Raw genomic sequence first — 26688 nt, 5'->3', positions numbered from 1 at the left:
CTTGTCAAATTCAGTTATGTCTTCATATTAGTTCAGATCAGGTTATAGGTAATAATTAGCAAAATCTTATAACTACAATGAATCTTTTCTTAAATATCATTAATTCTCTTAGCATCTGTTAAAAATCAATTAAACCAACAGTCTTTTGATCGTTGGTTTAATTGATTCAAGTTCTTCGTATGTTCCTTCAAGGGATTAACAGGATGCTATGATAATAGTATCCTGTTCATAGGATACACTGAACCATGACTTTACCGAATAACTGAATATTCAGCCAAAAAAGCATACCAAATTAAAATCTATAAATAATACACTCTTTAATATTAAAAACTGATAAATTTTTTGTTCAAAACATTTATTTTTAAAATTTAATTCAGAGTACGTTGGCCAAATTGCAGAATGAAGAAAGATTGAAAAATACGTGTAATAATACTTCACATTACCGTGTGTGAAAATAAAAAGAACCAAATAAAATATATATGTATATAGAAAGGTTTTAAAAGACCAGAGAGCTTATCAGAGTAGAACCCATGGTATCAAGAGTTGTCTTAGCTTGTGCTACTCAAAAGACAAGTGCTGCTCAGACATCTATATATTCAACTTTTATTAAGGATTTTTGATTAAAGTTTCACTGGCCTGACAGTTGTTTCGAACTGTTGATTCTCATCAGAGAGGTGATAAAAGATACTGAAGCAAACTTGTTTCAGAGAAAAGAGTCACAAATCCAGAAAGACAAAAAACTCATCTTCTAACAGGATCTCACTCCATGCCACACTTAAAAAAAAAAAAAAAAAAAAAAAAGTGAGCGTTCTTCAAAAATCACAACATCCAATTGCTTCAGTGGCCTGGTTATCCTCAAATAATGACCTCTTGTATTTTATAATACTGAATATAATAATTCAGTATAATGGAAAAATTTACTCTGTATACGAGAAAAGTTTGCATGTGATGTTGAAAGGTAGTTAAAGTATTTAAAAATGTAATTATTAAAAAAAAACTGCATATTGTCCCTATATAACTGCTATCTTTGTTATTTCATGTTCTGAGAATTACTTTTTATTCAAAACAAAAACAGTCACTTTTTTCTATTGGAGTGTTTAAATTATACAGTGACATTCTTACATTTTCAGATAGTGAGCAATAAAAAGAAGGAACAGAAGAAACAAGAGCAAAAAAAGAGCACTGAAGACAGAAAAAAACAAAAAAACAAGGAGGATGCTACAGACAGCGAGAACAGTTCAGAAATCATTCTTGCAAAAGATCTAAATTTTTTAAATATATAATAAAATGTTGCTAGCTAACTTATTTTGAAAGAGCTGTGAAAAGAGCTTAAAACTTTGTACAGTATTAATTATCACAGCTGTCCTTGTACATAGCAAAAAAAAAAAAAAACTATTGTGGAGAGGCTCAGAGATGTGCATCACCATTAAGAGCCTTTGTAATAATTAGTGTATTGAGTTGATTTCTGGTAATGTTTATCCAGATTGCTGTGTAAAGTCTACTCTGGTTAATTACGACAAAATTTAAAACTCGTTATTATATATATATATATACACACACTCATACGCATAAATATTTATCTATATACTAAGAGTATTTTGTTTAAATAAAATAAATAACACTATGTATTGTAATTTATTATAGTTGTAGTTATTTTCATGACCAGGTTAAACTGTGTGTATATAAAATAGAAACAGCAAGACATTATTTTTTAAGGTAAGTGCCAATTTGTTTATGTGCACATCTTGCTGAAATAGTGTAGGAAGTTTCTAGTTGAATGTATTGCAGAACAACTTGTCTTAGGTCAAAGAAAATAAATAAAATCATACATTTAAACTATTCTTCTCTGAATATTTCTGTCAATTTCAGAGGTTTGGAGTCCTTAAACATTGATATCTTGAAGAAGTTTCATTAATTTCTTTTGGAAATCAGGTCAAGTTCCATTCATGCATGTATTATATTAACACTTGTGTGTTTATATAATGTGCTTTCAATTAAAGTAATTCCAAGTTTATTTTTGCTCAGGCTTGCTATACTCAGTGATTATACAGGAAAACCCCCGCTCAACACGATTAATTAATCCATCAGTTAATGCGTGCCAAGCGAATACAATAATCAATTATAATTCATCCGTCAGTTAGCATAAATTCGAAAAAAAATTTATAAGCTATGTTAGAATCATCAATGTTAATAAAAATCAATTGCGTAATTTTTTATTTAATGTCTAAACATTTGATTGAGCTACTTTAAAAAAAAAAAAATTAAGTAAAGATATTTGAATGGCACTCGACTTTTTCATCTTGTCATGCAATTGCTTTATCAAGATTTTGGCAGACTTCGAAATCATTCCATATCAGGATCAGCATGAAACAAAATTTTCTTAGCATGCTCAATGTGATTGAAAATTAGCTCAAGTTCTTTTGTCGTAACATTCTCTTCTTGTTTGCACTCCTTATCTTCTTCTTCATATGCATGCTGTTCTTCTAGTTTGAAGGAGATCTTTCTCGCTTAACGGTTCTGAATGAGAATCAAGCAAGTTTTTCAGCTTTTCCTGTAACATATCAGAGGAAAACGATATGATAGGTTTACATTGTAAGCCTATCATATATTAGTATGGTGGGTTGGGTAAAAATTATATAATCTGGGAATCCTACTCTGGAGTCGTAATGATAACTTTTTCTTGCTACTTCAGATAATCAAGAAGCAGTTTGGTAGTCTCACATGAGAGCAATTACTTTTCTTCTCTTTTTATTACTGTCGCTTTCATTATCAGTCTTTCTCTTTTCCATATCAGGGGTGTAATAGAGCCTATAGGTATGCGCGGTTAGCCTAGTGGCTATGCGCTTTGCAACCATATGCCTGGGGAAGGAGTGTCCTAGGTTCGATTCCCGTCGGTGACGTGAGGAGCTGAAGGATCTTCCTAAGCCATAGGCAAGTTAGCCAGTTTTGGGCGTGGACAGCAGGGTTTTTTCCCCAGTTTATTCTGGGGTTTTTCATCCCGGAAAGCAGGCAAACTGGCCTTGAGAACTCAACACTACAGGCCATAGGATACACCGGGGCATAAGACTGACCACCTTATCCTGTAAACGGAGTGAGGTCCGATGATCAATGGACCCTCGACACCGCAAGGTAAAAGAGGGTATAAGGAAGATGAGATGAGATGAGGTATCTAAATTAAAGCAAAATGAAGGAAAAGTGATTGAGCAAGAGATTAAACAGAGTTTGCATGTGCACTTGCGATGATAGCTTTGAGTCAACTGCCAAGTGTCACTGGCCACCACTTGCAGCACTGCTATATTGACATTGACAAGTGCCACCACTCGCTTTCGATTGGCGACAAAAAATTTCACATGACATAAAAAAATCGTTAACTGATTATCACATATCGAATTCGCATTATGTGAGGTTTTCCTGTATTTCCAGTGTTTTGTTTTTTTAAATGAATCCCACCTGCACAAGGTTGTAAGCCTATCATATATTAGTATGGTGGGTTGGGTAAAAATTATATAATCTGGGAATCCTACTCTGGAGACTTAATAAGTTTTTCTTGCTACTTCAGATAATCAAGAAGCAGTTTGGTAGTCTCACTTGAGAGCAATGAAAATCACTGTCCATTCCTATAGTGGATTTGAGAACAGAAAATATCTAGGTTCCCAGCCAACTGAACTATACAAAAATGTTTCTTGGGCATTTTTGAGAGGGGGGGGGGTATCATAATAAAATGAATTGTCATAGTATTTAAACTTGTTTCTTCTTTTAACTGATATATTTTTTTTTTATTTTCAATCTCTTTTTGTGCCTGGCGACCAATAATCATCTCCTTTAGGGTCACATATGTCAATAGTATTTCAGATTTCCTTCAGTACATTTGTTGAATCCTTTGTCAGCTACTTTTTACCTTTGCTATAAGTCTAAAGCAGGGATGGTCAAACTGGGGTAATGGCACCTATTGAATAAGCAAAAAAAGAACATTTATAATTATAATAAGAATTCTAAATAGATTTAACAAAATTTATTTTCCATTCTCATGGTATTATAAGAAACTTTGTGCTCATTAACTGACAATGAAGAAACAGTTGGTCAGGCCTATTTCAAACCCTTTATTGCCACTGAGTAAAATTTCTTAGTCAGTTTTAGAAACAAAATACAGTAACTAAACATCTAGAAAATCCTTTAGATATTTTCCTAAGTTAATACTGGTTCTTATACATCAAGTACTTCTGTTCTTAGTGGAATCAATACTTTTGGTTGCATAAGTACATTCCATTCTGCTATGATTTTAGACTTTGTCATTAAGCTATCAACTCATACTTCGTAAAACAAGAACTAAACATTTTGTTTTGAAGTCTTAGAATATAACCCATATATCATTCAGTTAATAACATGTGCTACTATCATTTTAAAATCTTTTAAATGCCCACGTGATAGATAAATCAAAAACCTCACAATAGAAACAAAACTAAACTTACTGTTGTGTGTTTTGACCATTATGTCGTAGTCATTATCATATGCAGTGGAGCAAACATATACAGTAATCATGTAACAGATTCAATAAACCAACAATATATATTTAAATAAGATAAATGACATTAGCATCATTAAAAGATTACTAAATCATTGAGAATAAAATTAAAAATTAGTATAAACCTGTTTAATTAGTCCTATTCTATATGAAATTACAGGAATCACAGAAATAGTTATGGTGAACAGCATCATACTTAGTTTATTATAGTGAGAATTGTTTGTATTTTTATAAATATTTTTTGGATTTATAATTATCCATAGTTTTTCCCCATCTACTTTACACATCGAGTAGCTTCACAACTAAGGTACTTTATGTACAGAGTAGCTGGCTATATATATATATATATATATATATATATATATATTATATGACAGAATGATCATTGACTCGGTTAACATACATAGTTTTATGAAAAATATTGAATGACTAGAACCGAGATTTAATTAAAAAGGTTTTAATATAAACACACTACTAGTTTCGGCCTGTTTTTTTTTTTTTTTTTTTTTTTATAATGTCACCTGAAGAAGGCTGTTACAGGCCGAAACTAGTAGTGTGTTTATATTAAAACCTTTTTAATTAAATCTCGGTTCTAGTCATTCAATATTTTTCATAAAATATATATATATATATATATCAATTTGCTTTATGTTGGCCATAATGTGAAGTAAACTTCCTATATAAGATGCATACTGCTGTACAAAATATTAGTTACTTCCTTTAGCCTTGATGGAGATACTGCAAGTAATTATTATTTATAGAGTATATTCAAGTATCAAATTGGTGTATGTATATTATACATGGCAAATTATATTCTTGTTTTCAGATGCTTCACAAAATGTTTTAAGTACCTGTTTGATTCATTAGTCCTGACTGAACCTAACCTACAGTTGGATCATTTATTTACAAGGGATTTCGAATTTAGAATTCACACAAAATATTCATTTGGTTGATCATGATCTAGACCAGGGGTCAGCAAACTTTTGAGATGGAAGAGCCAAACCTGTCCCTCAGAACAATTTAAAAATTATTCGAGAGCCATAAATATATTTTTACAAATAAGGAAAATTTAAAGTAATATTTAGTCGCTTTGTTTGGCTGCCCTTCCTACCATGTGCTCAACCATCCCCTCCCTGACATCGTGCATCTTAGTGCCACGAAGTTTTGCGAGACCTATAAAACAAATGAAATCACCATTATGTGAATAAAATTCTTTAAAAATTTTATAAATGAAACTATGATAGTTTTATTTTCATTTTCAATTTTACTTCAGAGCCACATGTACATACCCAAAGAGCCGCATGTGGCTTGCGAGCTGCAGTTTGCCGAACCCTGATCTAGACTAATAATAATTTAGTATTGGCTGAATGTTACTATTCACAATTGCTATTTACAAAATGATCCATTTGACAATTCTTTGAATGTCACACACATCATGATAGTTATCTTAAACAACAACATTCATACTGACAGTCCAAAATTTAACTCTGAAATTTTAGATTATATGGAATGTAAAAGCCTCTGTAGCTCAGCAATATAGACGAAGCCGTTTGGTAGAAGAGACCTGGGTTTGATTCCTGTCAGTAAGGTGAGTTAGCCGGTCTCATATGGAGGTAGAGGGGATTTTCACCTAGAAACTCAGGTTTTTCGTCTCCCAGAACAGGCAAACCAGCTCCATGAACACACGCTTCTACAGACATGGGAACACCTCTAGGAATAAGGAGTGACCAACCTATTCCGTAGGATTTCTGTTCCAAATACCTATACGGTAAAATGTGTAGGTTTACATGTGAATATATAAATTAGGATAGGATGGAATGTAAATACTTATAAAAGCCTAATAAACATAAGGTGCTATGCAGTAGTTTTATTCTTAAAACCATTACTAGGTGAACGTAAGTTTTTGTAATTTTTTTTTATTGTCAAAACAAATTCAAAATGATAATTCTTCCATGGCTTGATGAAATTTGTTTATTAGAATTGAAATTGGTCATTTCAGTCCAGCCATTTTAATCACAAAATTAGGCAAAATAATGTTAGTCTAGATGCATGCCAAAAACAGTTATAGGTTTTATACAAGATGCTATTACTAAACCCCTTTCTCTGATTGTTGCACATGAAGATCTTCATAACTCATTTTCTTATGTCAGGATAAAATATGCCAACCTAGAAGAACCTGTTACCACTAAACTCAAATCCAGAGGTAGGCATACTTGTTCTGATACAGTACTACCTATACACCTAATCAGTAAACAAAGAAATATTTTAGAATGAATATTCTATCATCTTTACTTGTAAAACAATCAGTTAACAGTTCATGGCAAGTGCTGCATGCCAGAAGCATGGCTGACTATTAGCCTTTCCAAATGAACTAAATTTTTTCCAAATAACATGCCTGAAACCGCTTCTAAAAGTTGATTTGATGTTCTTCCAAAAGATTCTCTCTCTGCAGTTTTGGTACTACTGAGCTATCGAAATGCGTGTGTGGTTTACATACACTGTTTTTCGAATTATAGATTCTTGTTGATAGGTGCAAAGCTATACTGTTAGTAATACATCTGGAATGCTGTTGTGTAGTTAGCCTGAAGTTTTATTATTTATATTGGTTGTATTCCTAGAATACTGGTTTGTATTGTGTTATGTAGAGAATGTGATATACACTCAGTCCTTGTTATGATGGTAAGTGAGAATAAAATAAAGATCGCTAAAAATTGGAATAAGCAGATAAGGGTAGTCACTTCTTGGGATTGTCATCCCATCACTTAACTTTATTAAGTTGATGTAGAATAGTGTGTCAAACTTCTTTAATCTTTCTTTCATATCAAGCCGAGAAGGAATTTGGCTTCTTTCCATTTAATTCTGTGATATCTTTCTGAAACATGGTCAGAAAGGTCATATTTGCAATAATCTAGGAATTGAATATGTTACTGTTTTTTTGTTTTTTTTTAGTATGTAATGCCTGTTTCATTCAGTATAAGGTGCAAATAATGACAATGAAGTATACTTTACACATTTAGCTAATAGCAGGAGGGAGAGAACTTGGAGCTGATTTTTGGATTTCAGGCTTATATACCGGTGTTTCTCAAATTGTGATATTAAAAAATATTTTCACCCAAATTACAGTGCACTTTTGCCAGCCAAATATTTATTTGTAATGTTTTTTTTTATTTTTTTTTTGTTGCAAATGCTAAACTAAAGCACCACCAATAATACAACAATGATTATGTCATTAATCCCATGGGCTGTTTAGGTTAACATGATTAGTTGTAGTTATGTGCAGCAACAGAAATTTGCATTGCCAAGTGTGCCACAGCTTGAAAAAAGTTTCAGAACCACTGATGTACAAAAGAAATACTACCTTTAATAAATAGTCTCTTCATAATAGAAACAGGGAATACAAATCTATCCTTATTTCATAGCTGAATGTACCGAAACTCAGAAAGTTTCAAAAAATAGGCCAGAGTGTGTGAGAATAACTCTGAGCATCAGTTGCCTTCGATTTGGACTTCAAGACACAAGCTCTACCCAGGAGCCCTATATTCACCTTTTGTGTTTTCAGGTTTCACTGGCGGTTCCCTTCGAAGACTAGATGAACTTGAACAAAACAGTCCTGTGTCAGAGTTGTATTTTTTGAAACTTTCTAAGTTTTTATCTATTCAGCTATAAAATAAGGATGGATTAATAATATTCCTTATTTGTATTTAGTTACTTGGATGAATTAAAGCCTTTTAGGTTCTCATTTTCAATAATCATTGCTTCATGTTTTATTCCATTATTGCAATAAAGAAACACTTCAAAGAAAATACTTTGTCTTTTCTTCATACACTAGTCATTACTGATACCATATACCAACATAAAGATGTACACAAGTTCATGTGGAGAGAGAGAAGACACATTGACTGTCATTGTTGATGGTGATATCAACAATGCTGGTTCAGGATACAAGAGTGTACAGAGAATTTTAAATTGAAAGTGACCATAACTTAGTCCTAAGGAGGATAAAAATAAACATCAAGTAAAAAAGAACAGTATATAAGGAAGCTTTAAAAAGAAATTTGAGCAGCTTTCGCAGGTAAACCGTAGACTTCTTTCTACATTAATCCCATACATGACAGAACGAAAGACCTACAAGCATAGTATAAGCAAGACTTGACTAGACACGCATTATTGAAGAAAAAATAAGTTTAAAAGTAAGAACCAAACCTTTGGAGTCTTCATTGGCAAACTCTTATATTAATTCCACACACGACAGGTCAAGAGATATAGTAAGGATATCAGTGCAGTTTGTGATGTGCAGACTGAGATAGAAGTTTTTTTTTTTTTTAAGAATTACAGGTTATAATTGCTTAGAAACACTTATTGAAAAAAGCTGTTCCATAGGACAGAGGTGGTGATTAAAAGAGGATGAATAAAAACAGGTTTGGTGTGTTTGCAGTCACACAGTAAAGGTGTGCTGGGAAACTGCAACTCTTGTATAAACAGGCGCAACAGAAAGTGAAGGAATGATAGTTGCTAATTCACTGGAGCAGTGACCATGGAAGTACCTGTAGAATGGATAGTGTTGAAATCTTGTGTCTATGAGAAAGAGGATGAAGTGAGTCTGTAAGAGAGGGATCATCTATGAACCTAATTGCTCACCTGTGGTCAGCATCAAGGATTTTAAACACGTGAGCAGTATTCTAAACATGGACAGATTTGTATATACTAGAGTTGGTTGGGTGTAAAATAGGTTCTTAACCCTGAGTCCTATCGATGTATATTAAAATTCTGAAAATAATAATATATGCTTGAAATTCATTATCCGACTGTACTGTAGTTAAATTGAACCTTCAAGCTTCATTGTCCATGAGGATGGTTGACTTTTATCAATAAAGAAGGGAATTTATATTATATTAGTATATCGTAATGCCTGCCCATCGGCTGCGTCACATACGATTACACGTTCATGTTTATATTACATCACGCTGTCATAACTCTGGATGCTCTAATCTAAATACAAAGGGATTCGTGACTCTCTTCTTGTGACCTGAGAGATCAATTTGAATTTCTCTATCACCATGGACAGACCAGGATCCAGTGGTGCCCAAAGCAGGGATGCAAAATGGTTCTTGACTGAACACGAATTAGAACAAATGCTTGAGGAAATACTTGATAACGAAGGATCTGAATTAGATGATTGGGAAGACAGTGATCCAGAACAAGAGGAAGCAGATCTCCCTGCAAATGCGAGCTCCGAGTCGACCTTACCACATATATAACTAAAATTTTTGTTCCAATTAATTGTCAAAGATGCTAATTAAAAGACAAAAAATAATTATTTGGATATTCCACAGAAATACTGCACAGCAATTTTTTAAATAGAACTAAAAATGGTCAGGGCACAGGGGTCTTTAAGTCCCAGTAGGTCTAGGACTCAGTGTTAAATGAAAGAGAATGACAAGTTTCTCGGATGCTGAGGGGACTATTGATGTGATGTGAGGAAAGAATGGAGGTAAACATTAGTCCAAGGAAAGAGAGCTGATCTTGTCTGGTAATTTGTGTATTATCAAGAAAGAGAGAGAGGGGCGAGTTGGGATCTCTTTTACATAAGAATAGACAAGAGTGTGTTTTGGTGGCATTGAATGTGACAAATTTGTCCTCGTCCCATTGAAGAACAGTATGTAGATCATGTTTAAAGCGCTAGTTTTAAATGGTCTCATAGCCTAGGCCAGCACTTCTCAAACTGGGGGATGGTAGTTTTGTTGAGGGAGCCACGAAATAATGAAAACAAATTTAAAATGTTTTGAGACTAAGTGTGCCATGTCAAATGTGTATGTATGATGCTAAAAATGTAATATTTGCATTTGATTTTTGTAATATTCCCTGTGTATGTTTTGTATTAAATATAAATACAATAAATCTTATAATAATATATGTGTGTATTACGATTTTTTTTTTCCGATGGGGACCGTGAAATATTTTAATTTTTGCAAAGGGACGCTGTGTCCCGAACTTACATCCATAAGTTCGGGACACAGCGTTAGTGGTGAACCTTGAAGAGGGGGAGCCATCTACCATGACTCACAGAAAACGACCAGAGAGGAACCTGGCTATCAAATTGCAGCAGGTGGCAGACCCAAGGATGGCAATTTGTTTAATAGGCCTTGGTGCCACTCATGGTCGAAAGCTTTGGAAGTGTCAAGGGCAACAGCACAAACTTCTCCAAACCTTCCATGGTACATGTCTAGTGGTAGGTGATGTGAGCTACAAGGTCAGCTGTGGATCTTGAATGGTGGAATCCATAGTGGTGGTCACTGATTAAATGATGGGCCAATAAGTAGTGGAGAAGTTAGCCATGGATAACTTTCTCCATTATTTTGGAGAGGACAGAGGTTATGGTAGTTGGTCTGTAGTTTGTAGATTTTTTTGACTAGAATGATTATGAGATTACTCCCATGCATTGGGATAAGTACTAGATATCAGGACCAAAATACTTTTTAGTATCCAAGTTATTTAGTAGTTTTCTGATAAGTTTTTGTCAAAAAACTATAGAAGGCATACAGTGCTTGGATTCTAGTATAGTGGGAGGCAATTTTCTTGATTATCTATGCAGGAATTTGAGGAAAAGAGTGATATCAGTTGGTCAGCTTTAACTTTGGGCGAAGTAACAGTGGTGCCATCATTGTGAGAGGTGGAAGTGTAGAAGTTGCGTCTAGTGGCCTGAGCAAGCAAGCAGAAGGCATGACTTCCATTAGGATAGAAGGTGAATGTTCTTTTATGAAATCGGATTGGGATTTTCTGATGACTGATTTGCATATGTTGCATGCTTTGGTATAGGTAGAGTATGGAGCTGGAGTTCTTGATGCAAGCCACATGCAGTAAGCTTAATATATTTTACTGTTTTTTAACACATTTTCGGTTGAATAGAGGATGAAGGCCTTCATACCAGTGATAGTAATTTCTGTGACTCTTCACAGCAGGTGTTAGGGTCAGATGAATGGAAGCAATAATCAGAACAAGGAAGGGAGGAGTAGAGATCATCCCAATTGGCTGCTTTGTAGTACCAGAGGATGTGAAATTGGGAGTGGTTGGAGGAGGGACATTCTGTGAGAGAAAAGACCTCAACAGTGTATCTGGAAGGAGAACTAGTTAAAAAGAGATCTGGAGAGTAAAGAGGGTTATCAGGGATTCGAGTGGGTAGATGTACAATTTTTTTTCATATATGGGAATGACACAACCATAGGATTTCAAATTTTCTTGCGAAGAATTGTGCAAACAGTTTTACATAATGTTGCTTTGGTATGGGCAAATATGAAGCTGTAGTTCTTGATGCAAGTCACCTGCAGTAAGCTGTTTTTTTGCAACTGCTTTGATGCACTTTCTGTTGAACAATTTAGAAAATGAATGAGGATTTTGGATTGAATGGGGGTATAAAGGCCTTCATGCGAGTGAGGATAATTTCTGTGACTTGTTCAGAGCAGCTATTAGGGTCGCATGAGTGGAAACAATCAGATAAAGAAAAGGAGTACAAATTCTGAGGTCATCCCAATTGCCACCTTTGTAGTACTGGAGGATGAGAGGTCAGGAGTGGTTGGAGGATGAGCACTCTAGTGTGTGAATTGCTGAGAGTGGTGGTGTATCCTGAGAGTGACGATGGTTATCAGGGATTCGAGTAGGTAGATGTACAATTTATTTTAGGTCATTACTTATAGCAAAGACATCTGCTTCTCGTCCTGCTTGTTCAGTGGTGTAGGCGTAGGGGAGCCAGTTTGAACTGTGGATGTTGAAGTTGCCCAGGATCACTATTTGGATAGCTGGATTGCAGATGATCAAGTTTCGTGGAAACCTTGAGTCAGAGGAAGACAAAAGCAGAGAATTCTAAATTAGCCATTCTCTGGCAGGCTATGTCAGATTTCACAAAGGCACTGGAGGTGGATAGTAAGAGATGTAGCTGCAATCTGGAAGACTGCAAGTGGTGGACATCATTTAGGTTTATGTTAATGTGACAGTGAGCTTTTAGTGAAGAAATTCTTGCATGGTTTGTATGTTAATGCTGATTGTGATGTGACTTTATGATGGGATTAGTTTATGAGGTCAGATTTGCTTTTGTTGCAGTGTCACTGTTATTGTCTGTGAGTTTTCATAAGTTTGATTAGACAGAAGAATATAGTAAGGATGTGCGGTGAAAGAAGATGAAGTCTTGGACACGACATCCATACAGAGAGAAACCAGTCTCCGTTTCATGACATTGCCTCGACAGTGTCCCCTCACTCACACACGCCACCTATCACTCCTCGGACTCCCTCTCCAAGTAGGACATGGCAGAATATGTGGCAGCTGATTAGGAAGCCTGCTTCTTACTGACAGATTTGGGCCAATGCATTAACTGGTGATAGGCCTGTGGCATCACCGTTTTGGCTGATACCCTTGAAATGGAGAATTTTGAGTCTCTAACAGTGCCGTTGCATGCTTGTTTTGGTTGGGTGTGACTTATGCAACCCATAGTACAAAATTCACGTCAATTTGACCATGTGATTGTATTCTTATCGATGCATGAAAGTTAAGAGTGCATAGTGCATCAGTGCTCATATTAATTAGTCCAATGCAATGAATTGTAGGATAACTTTGAATAATTTAATTTATCAATTAATATAATTAAAATATTAATTGATAAATATTTTAATTGAACAATACTTATGCTTCATGTGTGAAATATTTTAATTGAACAATAGCTATGCTTCATAAACTCTTTGTGCTTCAGAAGCACAAAGAGTTTGTTTTGTGGTGAGATTAGATTATCATTGGCAAATACTGGAGTGAGACATGGATAATTTGAATTTTGGTACAATTTTTAAATACAGACACATAGAATATGCATAGAAATCGGAAAATTATTATTTTGCTGGATTGAATCAAAGAAAGGCTCAAATAACTCATTTTACTTATACACAAGTTCCAACCTTCAACTATAATCATTCATACAATCCCCAAAAGCTATGCAGAAAACAGGACATTCAGGAGATCGTAAACACAATTTCCCATTGTAAATATGGACAAAAATAGCTATAAATTATTTATAGCTAATAAAATATTAAATTAAACTATATAACAATCAAAATACTGCAGCTATTTAGGCACAGTTTTTAGCGAAGATGACAAATTAAATTTGGGAATAGAGAACAGAATAAACAAAGCTGGTATGGTAGGGAGCCAGTTAAATAAATTTTTATCGAATAAGAGAGATATCTAAAACAACAAACTAGGGTTCACGGACAATTCATCAAGAGGAAAATTCATTGTGAGAACTATTCATCGTGGAAAAAAATTGCTGAAAATGTTATTTGCTAGAAAATTGAAATATTGCATTGATATCAATATATGAAAAGTAAATGCAAATATAAATTTCACAAAATAGTTTTTTTATGTATTATGTGTTTAGATTTTCATAATATTTTTATTCTTATACAATGAAATTAATAATATATTTATTGATCTGTGGGGTTCCAAATTTCTTTGTTTCATTGTAAATTTTATTCATTTTAACCTGGTTTGGAAATCCTGCTCAAATTCCATGACCAAACATGGAAACCACTCGAGCCATTTCAGGCCTCCAATAAGCAGTGCTGAAGAACTTACATCAGGTAACGAAATTGATCTCTTACGTAAAAACAATTACAAACATCCATGCCCATTGCAAGTTTTGAATCCACAGCTCATTGGTGGGAGAGGGTACGCTATCTAGTTGGTTGTTAACGACACATTTCTGATTACAGTTTATTTTTGAACGTTTCACAAGAAAAGTAATTACATATTTCACTTCAGGAGCATCTGTCTACCTGCAGCATATCCTTGCCCACCGGCCAAAAATAGTTATGCTGCAGGAAACTAACCTCCATTCCATCAGCACTGGAAGAATTGGCCATATACCATGCACCCCTGTCCTGCCACACTGATTCATGGATCAGGAGTCAGCATTGGAATTCATAAAAAAAAAAAAAGCACCCTAAAATTAGGAATAATCGATACCTTTCTGGGTGTGCAATAGATGCACTCATTACAATTCAGACAGGAAAAAAAATACACATTATTAATATATACATACCACAAAGCAAACAGCTTGTAGTGCAGGTACTAGAGTTCATCCAAAACCACCTCAGCAAGGTTCATGACTACCTCAGACTGGCAGGGGATTTCACTGCACTTTGGATCTTGTAATGGAGACAGACAACAATGTCAAGAACATCAACTCTCACTACTCAGCTTCTCCAGGATGTAATCAATGACTACGAGTTGACTGATATCTTCAGACACCTGCATCCACATAAAGAAGTGTTCTCCTGGAGGGCCAAAGGTAGTCCTACCAGAGTCCTATACAAGGCATGGCTCGATATATACTATACATCCATGCACACAATACCCTTCATAAGGAGAATCACATACCATTCATCTCATGCATCAGATCATGATTCCATCCTCTGAGCATTTGCATTCCTGGACACACCAAAGTAGCATATTGGATATTTAATAACAGCTTACTACAGGACACAGAATATCTCAGAACCTCCAAAAACTATATTGCAACTCTCATCAGAGACATGCCTACTTCCCAATCAATTTCCAAGTGGTGGTCACTCTTTAAGACCAAAGTCAGGGAATTTACTGAAAAGTATAGTCGCCAGAGGAATTTGAATAAACATTCAGGCCTAAAAAATCTGCAACAACAACAACAACAGCAATTACATCCCTAGAAACCACCATACGTTCACACCTAGAGCTCTCTGCAAGAGGAGCACTAATAAGAGCAAAACGCAAACATATTAACTTGACAGATTCACCTTCAAAGTATTTCTTATCACTGGAAAAATGCCAAGAAGAGTGCACCACTATATCTGCGATAACAACAGATAGTATAAACATCGTAGAAAATCGTGACGAAATCCTGTTATATACCTTGCAGTACTACAAAAAATTTACACCAACTCAACATCCATGGATACCATTGATATAATTCTCTCCAATGTGAAAAGACTTTCATCAGCAATGCAGCATAAGACAGAACTCCCCATCACGCTACTTAATTTAACAACTGCCTGTAGCTCCTTACCTAAAGATAAATCTTCTGGCATATTTATCTTACCTAAAGATAAATCCTCACCACTGAATATTACCAGTCCTTCTGGGAACAGCTTGGACCTATCCTCTACAGAGTATATGTCAAAGCCAATACAAGGGCTTCCCACTCAAATATGACAACATCTGTTATTAAGCTTACTCCAAAGAAAGGAGATGCAACAAAATTAGGAAACTGGTGACTGTAAATTGATATCAAAAGCCATTGCTAACAAACGTACACCTCATAAGCATAGTCAACAGCAGCAGTGAAACAATGAGTCTTGTAACACTAGAGCGAGAAAAAGCTTTCGACCAAATTGAACACCCCTACCTATTCAACTGTTTGAAAGGCACTGGCTCAGGCATCATTCAATCTATTAAGATGTTATATGCTAAAGCACAATTTTGCATGAAAATAAACAACAGACTCACCATATCTGTTGAGTCTGTTGTTTATTTATTAAACAAGGCTGTCCACTTTCTGGTCCTCTTTACACAATTCTCATTGAGTCCTTTTTGTGTAGGGTAAGCATGCTGTTTAGGGCATCCCGTCCTAAACTTTCTCACCAAACCATAACCCTGACAGCATATGAACAATACCAAGCAGCCTCAGGAGGCAAACTAAATGCACATAAAGCCACAAAAATGTGATGTGGCAAATGGAAAAACCGAACCGATTCCCCAATGTCTGGTCACAGAGGGAAACAAATACCTGGGAATTGACCTAGGAAACACGCCCCCTTGCGTGGATAACTGGGAAACACTTATTAAATGTTTCGAGCAAGTACTAGGAAAGTGGGCAGCAATACGAGCCTCTGCCCCCACAAGAGGGAGAACAATAATTGTTAACCAAATAGCCACCAGTGTCCTTCGGCATACACTCAAGATTGGATTGGACTCCCAGAAGTATCTGACCTTTCTGAAAGACGTTCTGGGAGTCCAATCGGTAACAGGTATGGGCCAACTAAACAGTCAGCGACAATACCTGCCCATACATTAACGGCGAAGCGTTGTTGTGCAGCATGTGACTGCACAGCGTGTGGGTTCTCATGGCCCACACGAGTAGTGTGGTGATTGAAGACCCCTTCGCGGGTAAATGAAGCTTCATTCATGAACAAAAGACAAGTTAGAAAATCCGGGTCTACAGCACTTTTCTGCAGAAACCACTGCACGAATTCCAAATGTCGAGGATAATCGTCAGCCATCAGTAACTTATGACAAAATGACAGAGAAATGCCATTTTGGCATTTCTATGTGTCAGTATTTGAACAGGTCCTTTAGGGATCGATGGATTGGGCGTGGTGGACCCGTCGCATGGCCATCCATGCTCACCTAATTTATCAAGCATTGATTTCTTTCTGTGGGGGGAACCCATAAAGCCATGGTGTAATGAAATGCCTGTTGCCTCTGATATAGACCTCATGGCAAGAATTGCCATCGCCGCAGCTAATATCTGGGAAACTCCAGGTATTTTCGAAAATGTATGACAATCAATGTGTCGTCGGTGTCAGTCATGAATCACTGCTAATGGTCGTACCTTTGAGCACCTGTTGTGAAACCACATTATGTATCCAACTACTACTGAACTGTTCAGTTATGCCTAATAAAGTTTTTTACACTACTTACTGCCTTGTGTTATTTCTGTATCTTTGTGTCCTTGTTAGTACCTTCCGGTGGCATTTCCTGTCATGCTTTCCTATGTGAATATATGGTTGATTTTGATGTTCTCTACTTCCCCTCAAAGTTTTTAACGTGGAATTTTGAACCACCCTGTATATATATTAATATATATATAAATTTATTTTATTTTTTTATTTTTTCAGTAAAGAAGACTAAATATAAAAATTTTCTTAGTGTTATAAAATATTAGTGTTGGAGGAAAAGGTAAAGATAAAGACTAGTATTGCACCTGCAGATGGCAATTAAGTTTATGCTGCTATACATAATTTTATTATCATTTTCATTAATATAATTACACAAAAGTGCACCTATGATCTTAAACTAGCTCTGTAAACAATAACAGTGTACAAGATATCTTTCCTATGTAGGAAAAGTGGAGTCATTTTTAAAATATATGTAATTCAATAACTGAAACACGTCACCATCTGAATTAGTTCAGATAAAAAAAAATATATATATGGTTGATTTTCTCATGGGACCCTGTAACCCCTAGAGAGCACGTTCCCTGGGTGGCGGATAGGGGGAGCCCACCATGTGTGTGTGTGTCTATATGTATATATATATATATATATATGGTGGGGTGGTCCGAATATACTAAATAAGGACTCGTGGACCAACAGGGCCATAAGGGGCAATCATCTTGATTGTAAGGGAAGCGGCACTCCCATGAACCCCTAGCTGGATCTATCCTCTCCTTCTTCTACTTTGAGGAAGACCCACTTACTTTAATCTTTCCTATAAGGCCTTATCAGCCAACTCTTCTTACTTTATGACACTTGTGCTATTAGAGTACTCGAAGGCCATGGGGTCTTTTTTTCTGGCCTTACAACTATGTCCTCTATAAACCTTACTATATTTCTTCTATAATCTACCCTTTCCCCTTCAATATACCCTATTCCTCCTATGGTTTAAATTCGGAAGAAGGCGAGTTCAGAAGCCTTAAGGTAGCAGCCCTACCGCTGAACTAGTTTCCATCGTCAGGCTAGTCCCCTGACATGGAGAACATAACCATACTTGTAAGCTGACAGAAAAAGATAATTGGATGGAATCTATGGGAAACAACCCTGGAATGGAAAAGGGAAAACGAAAATGGAAACGACAAAATATAATACACATAGCAAACTGGAATGTAAGAGGAATAGCATATAAAGAAATAGAATTAGACCAGTTATTAAATGAAAGAAATTTTAAAATAGCAGTAATCACTGAAACAAAAAAGAAATTAAAAGGAACTATGAGAACTGAAAATTTTAATGTGATATACAGTGGAGTCGACAGAGACCAAAGAGCACAAGCAGGAGTCATGATCTGGATTCATAACTCCCTTTCAAAACAGTTAAAACATTATAAATTATGGAATGAAAGAATAATAGAAGCCAGAATAAAAATAGATAGAGGCTATTTAACAATAATTCGTTTATATGCCCCAGAAGAAGGAAGAGAACAGGATAATATTGATTTTTATAATCAACTACAAAACATATATAATAAAATAAATAAAAATGATTACATAATTTTAGCAGGAGACTTAAATGCAAGAATTGGAAACACGAAAATTAATAATAATATAGGAATACATGGAGAACACACTCTAAACAGAAATGGTAAAAAATTGATTGACTTTGTAGTTTATAATAACCTAAAAATAATGAATTCCTTCTATAAACATAAAGACATACATAAATATACTTGGGCAGCAAGAGGATGGAAATCAATATTAGATTACTTCATAATAAATGAAAAGACATCAAAATTTTCACTAGATGTTAGAGTTCACAGAGGATATGAAATAAGCAGTGACCACTTCCTTGTTAAAATAAAATTAAGATTACCACCTAAATGGCTACAAGTAACAAGAACAGAAAGAAAAATTGAAACATTTGTTTATAAAACTAGACTATTGAATGACACAAATGTACAATGGCTATATGAACAAAGAATTAACCAGTATATCTAGATAAAATAAAACAAAATGAAGAAATAGAAATAGAATGGCTTAATATAAAAACGATACTAAATGCAGCAGCAAATGAAAGCTTAGGAAAGACGAAAAAATTCAATAAAAGAAAAAAACTGAAGATCTGAGATGATACAATCAAAGAAATAATCAAAAAGAAAAAAGAAGCCTATCACAAATGGTTAAGCAGTAAAAGATTAGAAGATGAAATAGAATATAAAAGAAAAGAGCCATAGCTAAAAGAGAAGTCAGAAAAAGACAGAGAATCATGGAATAAATTTGTTTCTAATTTAGAACATGATTTATATAAAATAAGACCCAATGTATATAAGATTTTGAAACACCTAAATGCAGATACCAAAGAAAACATAAAATTAAACACTGAATTGAAATTAGAAGAATTTCTAAATTACTACACAGAACTGTGGACAGACAAATATTTTAAAAAAGACAACTGGCAAACAATTAATGAAAAGGAAATAACTGAAGAAGAATTAGAAATCAGCCTGAAAGAAACAAGAAACAGAAAATCACCTGGAGAAGATAAGCTAGGTTCAGAACTATATAAATACGCAGGAACAAGATTCATAGGAAGACTCTTATCATTTTTAAATAAAATTTACTCAACTGGTATCCCCCCAATAGAATGGAAAAAAGCAATTGTGATTCCTATCTTTAAGAAAGGTAATAGAGATGACCCTAAAAACTATAGAGGTATCAGTATACTAAATTCATGTTACAAAATATACAGCAGAATCTTAAATAACAAACTAATGAAATATTCCGAAAACTTTATTCTAGAGGTACAAAATGGATTTAGAAAAGGACGATCATGTATAGACCCAGCCTTCTGCCTAAAATTAATAATAGAGAAAAGAAGAGAATATAATTTAGAAACACACATTGCATTTATTGACTTTGAAAAAGCATTTGACAAAGTTAAAAGAAACATATTATTTAACATATTAAAAGAAAGACAAATACCAAATAATATCCTAAAAGCTGTCACAAGTATATATGAAAATAATCAAATACAAATAAGATTAAATCATGAGCTATCATATACAAGAGAGATAAACCAAGGGGGTTCGACAGGGATGTCCCCTCTCAGGAACTCTTTTTAATATCTACTTAAATGAAATAATAATAAAATGGAGTAAAAATTTACATCAAGGAATTAAACTTTCACCTACAGTTAACTTAAACACTCTCCTCTTTGCAGACGACCAAATAATAATTACAAATTCTGAAGATAACTTACAGAAAGCTATTTTAAATCTAAATGAGATATCCAAAGATTATGGTATGATATTATCAACGGAAAAATCAAAAACTATGGCCTTTAAAGGACAAGATCCAGCAAGAACTAAAATAGTATTAGATAACAAGATCTTAGAAATGGTGAATTCATTTAACTACCTAGGATGTATTATAACATATGAAAATGAAAAAGATATAAACATAAAAATTGCAAAATATTTAAAAATAACAGGAGTAATTAACTCTATATTTAAACCAAACCTAGTTCAAAAACAAACCAGGCTAAAAGTATACAATACATTAGCCCTACCGGTCTTAATGTATGGAAGCGAAATCTGGACAATAAAACAAAAAGACAAACAAAGATTAACAACAGCAGAAATGAAGTTTATGAGAAAAACTGCAAAGTATACCCTATTTGATCACAAAAGAAACGAAGATATTATGAAAAAAAAAACCAAGAACCAGTAATTGAAAAAATTAAAAAATATAAACATAAATGGATGGAACACGTTCAAAGAATGCAAACAGTGCAAACAGAAAGATTACCAAAACAAGCCTTCAAGTACAAGCCATTAGGAAAAAGAAAACCAGGACGTCCTCTTAAACGATTCAACGATGACTTCTAAGGCCGGAACAGGCCATACTAGGCCTAAATCCTTGATACGTATGATGATGATGATGATGATGAAAAAAATATATATCACACCTGGATGGATGTCTAAATGTGCAGAACAGAAAAAAAAAATTTTTGCATATTGAATCCAATATGCAAAAATATTGAATTCAATATTTTTGCATATTGGATAAAGGGCACAATATTTTATGAATAAATATTCTTAAATATTTTATTCTCCCTAATAATTATTAAAACCATTAAGAGAACAGTTAATAAGAATATATAGTTAACTATAAATATTAGTTGGATATAACTATTCTCCCTAAATATTCTTAAATATGGTGCTCTTTCTCCCTGACCATCCTGTTCCAGTTCTGTAACAATTAATATTCCATCTACAGAGCCTGTAGTAAGAAAGAATATTAATAACTTTATACAGAATAAAACTTTTCAGAAAGTTAAATATAATTAAAGTAATATATAAAATATTTCTTAATTTTTTAAAAAATATTTCTTAAATTTTAAAAGATATTTAAAAAAATATATTTTTATTCTTCTTCTTCTCTTCCATCGAAGACGGGTTGAGTCTTCTCTTGAGCAGGATCTTCCAGTCTTCTCTATTCCTTGCTGTTCGAAAAAGTTCCTTATATGTTCTGCATCCCGAAATGTTCTTTATTAATTTCAGCCAGGTAATTCTTGGTCTTAAGGGTCTTCTTTTTTCAGTTGGAAAAGTACTGATTAGGACGTTAGGAAGTCTGTCTGCGTCCATGCGTACAGTGTGGCCAAACCATCTCAGGTGTTGTTTTCTAATTTTTTCTATTATTGTCTTTTTATACAATAGTTCTTGTCTGACTGTGATGTTTGTTTTCTTTTCTATCCAACTTATTCTATTTATTTTTCTTAAGCATTTCATTTCAAATGCCAGCAGTTTTTTCTCCTCTCTTTTCTTAACTGTCCATGCTTCTGCTCCATAGATGACTGTTGGTATAATTATTGCTTCATATAATTTGATTTTGGCTTGCTTAGATATCTTGTTTGTTTTCCAGATTTTCTGTAATTTTCCCATGGTGGTCCATCCTATCGCTATTCTGTGTTTGATTGTTTTGAGTTCATCTATTGTTTCTGTTAGTTTTGATCCAAGGTATATGAAGTTGTCTACTTGTTCGATTTGTTCTCCGTTTAGGGTGGCTGAGATGGTAGTTCCGTTCCTCCCTATTTTCATCACTTTTGTATATTTATTGTCATGTCATATGTTTTACAGGTTTCGTTTAGCTTATTTATCAACTTTTGTAGTTCATTTGGGGTTCTTGCAAGAAGGACGAGATCATCCGCATATTTGATATTATTTATATTTAAACCATTGACATTGATTCCAGGCTCATTGTCTATTGCCTTCTTTACAACTTCTTCTAGATATATGTTGAATAGGCATGGGGATAATGGGCATCCTTGCGTTACTCCTTTTTGGATCTCTATGGTTTCTGTTGTGAGTGTGTCCTTTTTAATTATTGCATTTGTCTTAGAGTAATATTTTATCAGAAACTGTATTATATATTTGTCTATTGCTTTTTCTAGTAGAAGTTTAAGAAGGATTTCTCTGTTGATGCTATCAAAAGCTTGTTTAAAGTCCACAAAACAACATAGTTCTTTATGGTCTTCCCAGCTGAGCTCTGCTAGTTGGTGCAATGTGAAAATTTGGTCTATTATGAACAGTTTCCTCGGAAACCAGCTTGTTCTGTGCCTATCAATTCTTCATAGGTGTTTTTTAATCTATTTTGTATAATTCTTATGAATATTTGATAGGTGTGAAGGAGTAAATTGATTAGTCTGTAATTTCTGCAGTCTCTTTTGTCTATTGGGATGATCTTTCCAGTTCTCCAGTCATCTGGGATCTCTCCTGTTTGTAGTATTTTATTGAATAGGGTTGTTAAATATTCTTTTGATATGCTGCCTCCATATGACCACAGTTCAGTAGGGACAGTATCAATGCCTGGTGGTTTATTATTTTTCATCTGTTTTATTGCGTATCTAACTTGTAAAATTTTTGGGTGGTCATTATTTTCTTCTATTGTTGGCATTGTAGTTTTGTTTCCTTGGTGAAAGATAATCTTAAAATGGTTTGACCAGATTTTTCTTATATCTTCAATATTCCCGGTTTCAGTCATCTTGTTGTTTATCATTCTTACTGCTGTTGTGTTGTGTTTATTGCTATTATATCGATCCTCTATATTCAATTATATAGAGGATCGATTTACCTTTCTTACTTCAATCTCTTCTATCATTATCCTATCAGCTGTGCCATTTGTTGCGTACCCTTTTCTTGTTTATTATTACCTTTTACTATCTATATACAGGGTGTTCGGGATAAATTTGAGTTTCGTAAGGAAAAAGAAAATCTTCTTTGTATCTATTAAATTTAATGAATTGACAAAAAAACATTACAGGCAGAGTTAATTACAATACTATCAACAAGATTTACTCAAAATAACCACCATTAGCATCGATCACAGCTTCAATTCTGCTTCGGAACCTCGAACAAGCTGATGCTACAGTCTCCCTGGGAAGGGCCGCAAAAACTGTTTTAATTTTATCCATTAACTGGGCTTTTGTATTACTGGAAGTGCGATTGGTGTCTTTTTCAACTGCGCCCCATACAAAATAATCCATGGGGTTAAGGTCTGGGGAGTTTGGAGGCCAAACATTTGGACTGGTGAAGTCATAGAAATTTTCAGACAACCATTTTTGACTTTTCCCAGAGGTGTGGCAAGGGGCCGAATCCTGCTGCCATACATACGGCCTACCATTGGCTACCCTTGTTATCCAGGGCTTGACTACAGTTAGCAACTCCACGAACAAAGCCCGAATTCCAATGCCAGGGTTCTTCAACACCTGTTCCTGCAGATTTGCGAGGAATTCTGCTGTATGAACGCAATCAGATCGTCTGCTAGGGATCTTTCTTCTTGCTACATCCTCGTAGTCACCATTGCAAGTCTCTAGTTCATGCCTGATTGTTTTTACTGTATTCAGGGAGCATTGAGCAGCAGTCGTAATATCCTTATTTTGATGGCGGGCACGAATCATCATGATACAAGTTATTCTCTTCCATGATTCAGGTGGGTTCCAGCTATCCATCCTTTCTGACATCTTGTATATGAATGAAGAAGGGTCCAAACTTTTAAATGAAGAGAAGTGTGTGTTAATACATGTAACTTACGGAAAAATATAATTAATTATAAATATGTCAAATTTATCCCGAACACCCTGTATATTTGTATGTTCCACTACTCACTCATACACAGTTATTTCCCTTCTATCCTTTTGTAATAAGTTCCCAATAAGTCTAGCAAATCAGCTACACCCTTCTATCCTTAAACAAACTAAAATTTAGGCCGCTCTTAAGTTTAGTCGCGTGTAATTCTTTCACTCATAAGGGCTTTGTGTAAGTATGGGACAAGGCCTTAAAATCTACCCTCTGAGACAGTCTGCCTGTTTAAATATTGACGAATTTATATTTTGCTGCGCAAGCCAATATATAGGATAGATGAGACTCTTATCCAAGGTGGCTCTCTCAGAGTAATACACAGTAATAAACTTTCTAACACTAATTCAACTAATTTCAATTCGCTTTATCTTTGCATGCAGTCGTGGTCTAAAAAATCAACTTATATTCATATATCTCTCCCGCTAGGTTCGATAATAATTTTATGAGTGGCTATATTTGAATTCATAAGACAGGCTAGATTCAGGCGAATGTTATAAAATATATTTATTTAGGTTTAAAAGATATACATGAGAAAATTAAAGTACATAGTTAACATAATCACTTTCCTAGTAAAATTCTGATATCATTACTAACACAAGAATACATGTATAATAACTAGATCCCCAGAGTTTTTCTAAGGGCTTTTCTGATATCATTACTAACCCAAGAATACATGCATAATAACTAGATCCCCAGAGTTTTTCTATAAACATACAAACTTCTGGCTTAATTTTACGTTATCTTCAATCACTCTCTGATCACTACTCATATCTCACAATATGTCTCAGTTATCTCAAACACAGATCTCCTCTGGGAGACATTCTTCAAAACAGGGACAGGTCACTGCCAAATTGGGATAATCTCTAAAGTTCTCTACAGCATGTTCATACACAAATTAGCCTATAGAATTCACACAAATCTTTAATAGGAATTCAGATACTTTAACATTTTTATGTTACTGTCCCATGGAATGACTTTCTGTTCTATCATCAGCCTTGTCTGGACATCAAGGCATCTTTGTTCTGCAATTCTCCGGGTCACTTACGATAACAGCACGGCCTGGTTCCCCAAGTCGATAAGGCGATGTGTCGCTCTGGACTTTCTCCGGTACCGCGGGAACACATCTGGATTACCGGTCACTCGATATGACATAGCTACTCTGTTATGAAGAGATAGCTAACATTTCCTCGCAAACATCGATAGGCCTCACACAACTTCTATGGCCGACCCGGAATCTTCACATTGGCGGAGAGCACGAGCCAACGTCCATGAGCGCAGGAAACAGGAACCAAAAAGCCTTGTGTGTGTGGGGGGAGCTTGACCCTTATATTCTTCCCTTTTCTTCTTGGAGATTCTCGCGCTTAGCTACGTTTTTTACCGCACGGCACTCACCCACGTCCGCTGCCGCTCTTCCGAGAATGCGTTCTCGCTTCGTTTTCCTTATAATTTCTCTTTCCCTTAGGCCATACGCTATTCTAGACGGCTAAAGTGTGACCCTTGGACTTTGGCTTACATTCAACTTGCATTCATACAATACATAAAATGGGATACTCTAATTAAATTATAATCTTATATAAATTTCTCTATTTGACTCTGTACAAACAGGTTAAATCTCACATTTCTTATGCTAATATTTCTTCAGTTTTGCCTTAAAGTTATAACGTACAATTTTATTTCCTTGCCAAAGCACAACATTCTCTGCCTACAATCAAAGATAGTTGTTCCTGAATAGAATTAATCTTTTGTCCCAATTTTTGATTATTCAGAACACAACACTGCTTTTGCTGAGAATTCCTTTGTAATTTCTCTTACAGTATCATGGAAGACTTTTAGGTTGTTTTGTTGGTATGCTTCTTGGCATTTCTTAGCTTTTTTCTTCTAACCATTTTTCTTTAGCTTTTTTGCATAGGTTATCAACTTTATTTTTTAGTGCTCTGTATTTTTCTCTATTCTCTTCATTGTTTTGTTGGTTTACAAGTATCTTGGCCTCTCTTTTCTCTTCTATTGTAGCTATGATTTCTTGGGTTATCCACTGTTTGTTTATTTTGGGTTTGGAACCTAGAGTGTCTTTTGCAATTGATAACACTGTTACTTTTCCTTCTTCCTAGTATTTTCCTGATTTTAAATGTTCTGGGATGAGGATGTTACAGTCACGGAAGTGTTCTTGTAATCTTGCCTATAAGGACCTGATAGTAGAACCTCTGTAGGTGATATCAGTCGTTTCGGCAAAAGGCTGGGTCTATACATGATCGTCCTTTTCTAAATCAATTCTGTACTTCCACTCCTACCAGGCGTGT

At 34.7% G+C, this 26688-nt stretch overlaps 2 protein-coding genes across 8 annotated transcripts in view; one reads left to right on the top strand and one right to left on the bottom strand.

Moving 5' to 3' along the window:
- The window catches only part of LOC150105370 (OTU domain-containing protein 3-like), a 191531-nt gene extending 189690 nt beyond the window's left edge, over positions 1-1841 (top strand). For 2 of the 3 annotated variants that reach the window (XM_090394111.1, XM_090394110.1), the window contains one exon: positions 1131-1841. In XM_090394111.1, coding sequence (XP_090250237.1) covers positions 1131-1283 — 153 coding nt within the window. In that variant the 3' untranslated portion in view covers positions 1284-1841. The remainder of the gene's footprint in view (positions 1-1130) is intronic. The other variant, XM_090394112.1, reaches the window with a different exon arrangement.
- Positions 1842-3732: 1891 nt separating this feature from the next.
- The window catches only part of LOC150105369 (transforming growth factor-beta-induced protein ig-h3-like), a 243775-nt gene continuing 220819 nt past the window's right edge, over positions 3733-26688 (bottom strand). For all 5 annotated transcript variants that reach the window (XR_016548445.1, XR_016548442.1, XR_016548443.1 and 2 more), the window contains one exon: positions 3733-3946. The gene's annotated coding sequence lies outside the window, so the exon portion shown is untranslated. The remainder of the gene's footprint in view (positions 3947-26688) is intronic.

Source organism: Typopeltis vanoorti, chromosome 6 (assembly GCF_054136105.1).
Source record: "Typopeltis vanoorti isolate ZY-2024b chromosome 6, IOZ_Tvanoo_1.0, whole genome shotgun sequence".
Classification (NCBI taxonomy): Eukaryota; Metazoa; Arthropoda; class Arachnida; order Uropygi; family Thelyphonidae; genus Typopeltis; species Typopeltis vanoorti.
This window is presented reverse-complemented; position numbering and strand designations above follow the sequence as displayed.